This window comes from Tasmannia lanceolata, unplaced genomic scaffold (assembly GCF_043159265.1).
Source record: "Tasmannia lanceolata isolate RefF3 unplaced genomic scaffold, GAP_Taslan_0.1 ptg000003l, whole genome shotgun sequence".
Lineage (NCBI taxonomy): Eukaryota > Viridiplantae > Streptophyta > Magnoliopsida > Canellales > Winteraceae > Tasmannia > Tasmannia lanceolata.
The window spans coordinates 54,303,824-54,311,965 of record NW_027518680.1 but is presented as its reverse complement, the minus strand read 5'-3'; the positions used below and the strand labels follow the sequence as shown (position 1 = coordinate 54,311,965).

Genomic DNA, 8,142 nt, shown 5'->3' with positions numbered 1-8,142 from the left:
TTCGAAGATTGGTGTGCTTTATTAAAGCTCCCAACAGATGGACTTTGGATACAATCTTCGAGCATAGATTCCTCTCATTCCATTTTTTGCAAGCTATTCAAAAATCAAACTGTTGATGCACTTTCATGCTTAACGGATACGTGTGTGCAAGTTCAAAACCTCATCACCCTTTTTTCTGAAAACGTCGATCCTACTAACTCTCGTTTTCAAAGTTGTCGACGCAATGCTTTGATTTTTAGTGTCTTTGCGCGATATGTCATTCGGAAAAACCCTCGTGTTGCTCCGTTAACCTTGTTAACTGTGGTAGACCAAATTAACAAAGGGAGGAATCCCATTCCTACCATGTTAGCAGAGACCTTTTTGGGACTAGATCTTATTGCTTCTCAAAATATCAAAGACAATTTCTGTGGGTGTGTGAAGTTGTTGTATGTCTGGCTTGGTGAAAAATTTCAAATTCTTCAGCGACAAAAACAAAATCCGTATACCCTGAAGAATTTCCATACATGGAAACCAATAGCCAACCAACCTCAGTCCATTGATGAATGGCACAATTGGTTACAACATGTAGAGGAGAGCCAGTTTCGCTGGGTAAGTCATTCGTGTTTCCATGTTTTTACTAGCACTTACCCACATTCATTTGTTTACCTCACGGGTATTGAGAAATCTTCTTTTTATGCACCCATGCGAATTCTCCATCAGATTACGGGAATTCCATGTCCTCCCGGAATCATAGTCCCTCCTATTTGTGAAGATCTCACTCCGGATCTCGTCCGATCCATTGTGGCTGCTTGGGGAAACAAAAATATAGAAAGGAGGTTAGGTTTATCTCGCAAATTCCGACGTGGAGAAATATCGGAAGAGCCCGCAAGCCGAAGAGCTCGGATTGAGGAACCTTGAAGATCCATATCATGTTTTGTTATTCCGATTTCTGCATTTTCCATTCTTGTCAGTCTGTTTATCCAGCTGTGATCAGAGATTAATATTTTTCATCCGTTGTAATCACAATTTGAATCTTATTAATGAAAGTGTGTTTTTGTTTCTTTTGTCATTGTTTGATCAAAATGGTTTATCTCGATTATCAAAATTTTAATCTAGTGATTATACTTCCATTTCAGGATTCTTGTTCGAGCAGCCATTGCTCCTAAGAAAATCCTCGTTTCAAAACCAACCTGGTCCCGTCAGACTTCTGATTCCAGGCTGAGCCGACAATCCTTGTCACCTTTTTCTTTTACTTCTCCTCTATCACCTTCCTTGAATTTTCAAGAAATACTTTCACCAGTCCAACCAACCCCTGAAGCGATGGCAGAGAATGGGCAAAATGGTATGGACACCAATGAGATGATGAAAGCGATAATGTTACAATTGAGTACCATTAATGAAGAAATAGCCCGATTAAAGAATGACAGAGAATCTACTTCCAAAAATCCTGCACCTCAGCAAACCCCAATCATGCCTCGCCCACCTCCTATGATGGCTCAGCCTCCTGTGTTGCCAGTCTTTGACAATTCTGATGACGAGCAGTATGAAGAAGAGAACTGTCTCCCCCATCTGGATAAAGGCAAGGGGATAGTCGATAGGTTAGATAAGATGGCCCAGGAGATGGAGAGCATGAAAATGCAGGGTCCGAAAAAATTAAACATGGCCGAGTATATGATAATACCGGGAGTTGTGCTACCTCCTAATTTCAAGATGCCGGATCATGATAAGTATGATGGGACAGGATGTCCCAAGAGTCATCTGAAAGCCCTTATTCCTCTCTTACAGCAGCATGGGCTTACTCCGGAGCAGATTGCTCTTCTTTTCCCTAGATCTCTTACTGGAACAGCAAAGAAATGGTTTTTGAGCTTGAAAACCGAAGAGATCAGAACTCTGGAGGATATTGCCAATAGATTTGTTGAGCAATTCTCCATGGAGGAAGGAATAGATGTGACAAAAAGAGATCTGAAGGCACTGAAACAAGGGCACAATGAAACCTTCACTTCTTTCATTCGCCGATGGAGGCGAAAGGCAGCGCAGATGACTCACCGTTTGCCTGACTCAGAGCAGATTAAGATTGTTGTGAAAAACTTATCATCTCAATACTATCACCACATGGCAATCCAGTACTTCATTGATTTTGATTTTCTAATCAAAACCGGAACTCAAATCGAAGATGCTTTGTCCAAGGGGCTGAGATCAAGACCTTCCTCTGATGTGAGAGAAGGAAAAAGACCTATTGTGGCACCGAAGGAGGTGCACAGTGTTAACTATACCGGGCCTCCCAGTTATGCCAGACCACCAGGTTATGACCGACCACCATCCAGAACGGTGACCGAGGTCAGGAGGCCGATGGAAAAGAAGGTCTTTCGTCAGTTCGACCCTCTCCCTTACTCCTTATCAGTGGCTTTGAAGAAGTTACTGAGAGATAAAAAAATCACTTTGTTGGAACCTAGAGAGCTTCCTAACCCTTTGCCCAAGTATTGGAGGAAGGACCAGTACTGTGATTATCATCAGAATTCAGGGCATTTGACTGACAAATGCATGGCTTTAAGACACAAGATCCAAGACATGATAGAAGCAAAGGATCTTGCCGTAGAAGCGCCTAATGTCACTCGAAACCCATTACCTACACATGCGGTTCCTCCCCCGAACGTGTATGCCATTTTCACTGAAGAAATCCTCTTAGATCACTCCCGTATTTGTGCGGTTATTTCTGATAGACCGTATATTCTGAGATGGGATGATGAAGATGAAACGATCGAAAACAAGAAACCTTACATACTGTCCCCTCTAGATGAAGGATTAACAGGATCCTCTGAGTGTTCTTGTTCTTATGTCCTCGAGAGTGAGGAGGAGGAAGAGATGAAAGAAAAGATCCCTTATGTTTTAAGATTGGAAGAAGAAGACTTGTTGCTTCTGGAAGATCAGTGTGACGAGCTCCGCCATGTCACACGAGGTGGTCGTGTCTTCAAACCTGCAGAACTCAGAGCAGAAAATCCTGCTGAAGTTGTAAGAGCTGCAGAGAATCTGAAACAGAAGCAGACTGTGGATGAAGAGGAAGAAAATTTGTTGAAACAACTGAAGAAGACACAAGCTAACGTGTCCATCTGGGGTTTACTGATGGCATCACCGAAACACAGACAGGTTGTGCTTCGAGAATTAAATGCCTCTCAAGTATCAGTTGAAATTACCCCCGATGAGTTGGTCAATCTCGTGGCAATGGCCAGGGTTTCTAGAACATTGTCATTTACTGATGAGGATCTGCCTCAAGAAGGAAGAGATCACACAAGACCTCTCCGTATCACCATACTGTGCAACAAGAAGAGGGTCCCCGAGGTATTAGTGGATAATGGGTCAGCTTTAAATGTATGTCCTTTAAGCACCGCCACTACCCTGGGATTCGGGCCAGCCGATTTTATCCCGTCGGAACAGGGGATATTGGCATATGACGGAACCAGAAGAGATGTCATCGGGACACTCGCCACAGAAGTCGAAATAGGAGGTGAAACTTTCGAGATAGAGTTTCAGGTTCTTGACATCAAAACATCTTTCTTTCTCCTTCTTGGCCGGCCGTGGCTTCATAAAGTTGGAGTCGTTCCTTCCACACTTCACCAAAAATTGAAATTCGTCCGAAACAATCGGGTGATCACAGTGCGAGGAGACCCTGAGCCGGAAGTTGGACAAATAACATCTGAACTGAGCACTGAAAAATCAAGAGATGTTAGTTTAACTGGCTTTTCATTAGAAGTCTCTACTATTTCCTTTGGGGAAGCAATGAATGAAGAAATAATGTTTCTCTCGAGCACAAACACTCAAGTGGTGAAGATAATGCGAAAGTATGGTTATGTCCCGGGAGCTGGCCTGGGAAGAAATCTGCAAGGCCCAACTGAATGGCCGGAATTGAAGGCAGTTGGCGGATTATTCGGGTTAGGATATCAGCCAACCCAAAAAGAGGTTCAAGAAATGAGAAGGTATATGTTGAAGTGGGCTGAATGCCGTCGTCGGGGTATAGAATTTCCGACAGGACCGTACAGCATGATTATGAACGGCCGATTCAGAAGAGAAGGGGCAGATTGTCCGTTCTATGGTTTTCCTGAGACCTGGTGTGATAAAATTGGGAAGAGGCTTCCAGGGTTAGAGATCTTCTTCACAGATGAGTTATCATAAGATTTCTACAGTGAGCAGTTTGCCTTGGCATCGATAGCAGAAAAGCCAGCTACAGATTGGGCGGAAAATATTGAGCCGCATCTCCTAGACTCCCTATATCAGGTTGAGGCCCCAATCATCGCTATGATTGGAGGAGATGTGCCATTCGTGAGCCCCAAAGACTGCATTACTCCAGCTACTGGACCTTTAGACAATTGGACCGCACAGGTTATACCCCAAGTAGTCCTCCAGTATAGTCCAGTCCTTTCAAAAGAGTCAGTCATTTCAAAAAACGTGTCAGTTTCTGAGTTCAACCCAGAGTCTGTCATTTCTAACTTTTCTTTTGATGCAGGTACCATAGAGGTTGGAGTAGTTCTCGGAGGTGGTGAAGAGTCAGTCCCTATCGGGTCTCGGTCAGAAGATGTTTTCACTGATTCTTCATTTGTACATAGTCCTGTCTATGTTGATACTGATGTCGACATGTCATTTCATTTGAATTCTGAGTCTGTAACGCCCGCTGTGGGTGAATCATTCGATGTAATCATCAATTCTGCAAAAGAAATAAAAGACTCATTTGTATACGATCCTGTCTTTATTTCTAATTCTGTTTCTGATTCTGCTTCAAAGCCTGATCAAATAACTAATAATAATAATAATCAAGACTCCCCCTCAAACGAGGAAGCCGACGAAACTCCTCTTGAAATCAAATACATGATTCAACAAGAGGAGATTCGCCGAGCAAAACCACTCGAAGAAGAAATTGAGACTGTAAATATAGGTGATGAAACCTTAATTCGGGAGATTCGGATTGGCAAAACTTTATCTCCTGAGGAACGCGAAGAATTAATCACTTTGCTAAAAGAGTTTAAGGAGGTTTTTGCTTGGTCTTACGATGACATGCCGGGATTGAGTGAGGACATTGTGCAACACAAATTACCTCTAATTCCGGGCATCAAGCCGAAGAAGCAAAAACTCCGAAAACTTAAAACAGAATGGGAGTTGAAAGTTCATGACGAGGTTAAGAAACTACTCGAAGTGAAATTCATCGAAGTAGTTGAGTACCCTGAATGGCTTGCAAATATTGTACCTGTGCCCAAGAAAGATGGAAAAGTCAGGATGTGTGTCGATTTCAGAGATTTGAACAAGGCAAGTCCGAAAGATGATTTTCCACTTCCGAACATCGATATCCTGGTAGACAACACTGCTGGACATGCTCTGTTATCTTTCATGGATGGGTTTTCAGGCTACAATCAGATCAAGATGGCGCCTGAGGATATGATGAAGACGGCATTTATTACTCAATGGGGTACATACTGTTACCGAGTAATGCCGTTTGGTCTCAAAAATGCTGGAGCTACCTATCAGAGGGCTGCGACAACTCTTCTTCATGACATGATTCATAAGGAGGTCGAGGTCTATGTCGATGACATGATTGTCAAAGGCAGGACTCGGCCAGAGCATACAGTCGCTTTGAGAAAGTTCTTTGAGCGAATCCGAAAGTTTCAACTTCGCTTGAACCCAAATAAATGTGTATTTGGGGTCACGTCAGGGAAGTTGCTTGGATTCATGGTCAGTGAAAGAGGAATCGAAGTGGACCCTCAGAAAATCAAGGCTATCCAAGAAATGCAACCACCAAAGACAGAAAAGCAAATTCGTGGATTCCTTGGCAAGGTGCAATACTTGAGGAGATTCATATCTCATTTAACTATGACATGTGAACCCATCTTCAAATTATTGAAAAAGAATTCCTCCAAGAAATGGAATGAAGAATGTCAGGAAGCATTTGAAAAGGTCAAGCAGTGTTTGTCTTTGCCTCCTGTCTTATCCCCAGTCATTCCTGGTCAACCATTGTTGATGTATTTGTCCATCACAGATACAGCAATGGGTTGTATGCTTGCTCAGCAAGATGCAGGATCTAAGAAGGAGAAGCCTATCTACTACATCAGCAAGAAAATGCTAGAGTACGAGATAAAGTACACTATCTTGGAAAAGACTTGTCTAGCATTAGTCTGGGCGACTCAAAGGCTTAGACATTATCTATTATCGAATAAGGTATTTCTGCTTTCACGGATGGATCCGTTGAAGTACTTATTCGAGAAGCCCGCCCTTACAGGAAGAACTGCAAGATGGTTGCTATTGTTATCTGAGTTTGACATCACATACGTCACTCAAAAATCTGTCAAAGGACGGGTTATTGCTGAGCAGCTAGCTGATGCTCCTGTTGAGGAGAATGCTTTTCTGAAAGTTGAGTTTCCTGATGAAGAAATCATGGAACTTGAAGAAGAGATTCCAGGTACCAGATGGACAATGTACTTTGATGGAGCCGTAAACAATCGAGGACAAGGAATAGGAGCAGTGCTTGTATCTCCCAAGAAAGAATACATCCCGATATCCATCAAGTTACAATTCGAATGTACAAATAACATGGCAGAATACGAAGCTTGTATCGCAGGACTTGAGGCAGCTTTAATTTTGAAAGTCCAAGAGATTGATGTATTTGGAGATTCAATTCTGATAATTTGTCAAACCAATGGTAATTGGAAGACAAGAGAATCAAAATTGATCCCGTATAATTTCTATCTCGAATCTCTGGCCAAGAAATTCAAGAGTATCACATTTACCCATCTGTCGAGAACCAAGAATCATTTTGCAGACGCCTTGGCTACCTTAGCCTCGATGTTGGATATTTCTGAGACGATGGAGGTTCAGCCTTTAGCTGTGAGGTCGCAATGGGCTCCAGCGCATGTAAATGCCATTGAGATATCAGCGCGATGTCCAGATGGAAAACCGTGGTATACTGATATCCGAAATCTCATTTCAGGCAAGGGGCATCCCCCTGAAGCTTCCAGTAAAGAAAGAAAAACTCTTCAGAGATTCGCCGCTAACTTCATCATTTGTGGTGAAGAATTGTACAGAAGATCCTTTGATGGGATTCAGCTTTTGTGTGTTGATGAAGATCAGGCTGCGGAGCTCATAGAATAAACACATGAAGGTGTTTGTGGTCCTCACATGAACGGTAAAATGCTATCAAGGAAGATCCTTAGACTCGGTTTCTATTGGCCCTCAATGGAAACAGATGGTTTCGCATTTGTGAAGAAATGTCATAAATGCCAAGTCTATGCGAATCTTATTCATGTGCCTCCGTCAGAGCTGCATTCTATGACCTCGCCGTGGCCATTTTCAGTATGGGGGATTGATATCATTGGCAAAGTCTATCCTAAGTCGTCAAGTGGGCACGAGTACATCTTGGTGGCCATTGACTATTTCACGAAGTGGATAGAAGCTGCTTCATATGCTTCCATAACTTCCAATACAGTTGCGAAGTTCATCCGTGCAAACATCATTTGCAGATATGGAGTACCTCATGAGTTGATTTCTGACAATGGATCTCACTTCAAGAAAGAGGTAGTGCACATGTGCGAAGAATTTAAAATCAAGCATCATAAGTCATCTCCTTACAGACCGCAGACAAATGGTGCTGTAGAGGCAGCTAATAAGAACATCAAGGTTATTATTAGCAAAATGACAGAAACTTATAAGGATTGGTCGAATAAACTCCCGTATGCTTTGTGGGCTTACAGGACGTCGATCAGATCCTCTACAGGTGTAACTCCGTACTCTCTAGTTTACGGAATGGAAGCAGTCCTCCCTGTTGAAGTGAGAATCCCGTCTTTAAGAGTTATGATGGAAGCGAATATGCCAGAGTCTGAGTGGGCCAAAGCCAGACATGATGAATTGCAGATGATTGATGAAAAGAGGCTCAGAGCCTTATACCACATCCAAGGGTATCAGAGAAGAATCGAAAGGGCATTCAATAAGAAAGTCAAGGTTCGAGACCTGAAACCAGGAGATCTCGTCTTGAAATCTTATCGAGCACCGGTGTTCGATCCCAGAGGAAAATTCAGGCCAAACTGGTCTGGTCCTTACATTGTTGATAAAGTCCTGCCTGGAAAAGCCGTAAGACTCCTCAATGAAAATGGTGAAAAATTAACAGAACCTACGAACCTGGACCAACTA

General features: G+C 42.8%; 2 protein-coding genes across 2 annotated transcripts; both read left to right on the top strand.

The window, feature by feature from the left end:
• The first annotated feature begins 1,299 nt into the window (after positions 1–1,299).
• LOC143869938 (uncharacterized) lies at positions 1,300–4,146 on the top strand. Its single transcript, XM_077376479.1, has one exon. It carries the CDS (start codon positions 1,300–1,302, stop codon positions 4,144–4,146), a length of 2,847 nt encoding a protein of 948 aa, XP_077232594.1.
• Positions 4,147–6,393: 2,247 nt separating this feature from the next.
• Positions 6,394–7,107, top strand: LOC143869937 (uncharacterized). The gene is made up of 2 exons (XM_077376478.1): positions 6,394–6,946; positions 7,031–7,107. Exons 1-2 carry the CDS (start codon positions 6,394–6,396, stop codon positions 7,105–7,107), a joined length of 630 nt encoding a protein of 209 aa, XP_077232593.1.
• The last annotated feature ends 1,035 nt before the right edge of the window (positions 7,108–8,142 follow it).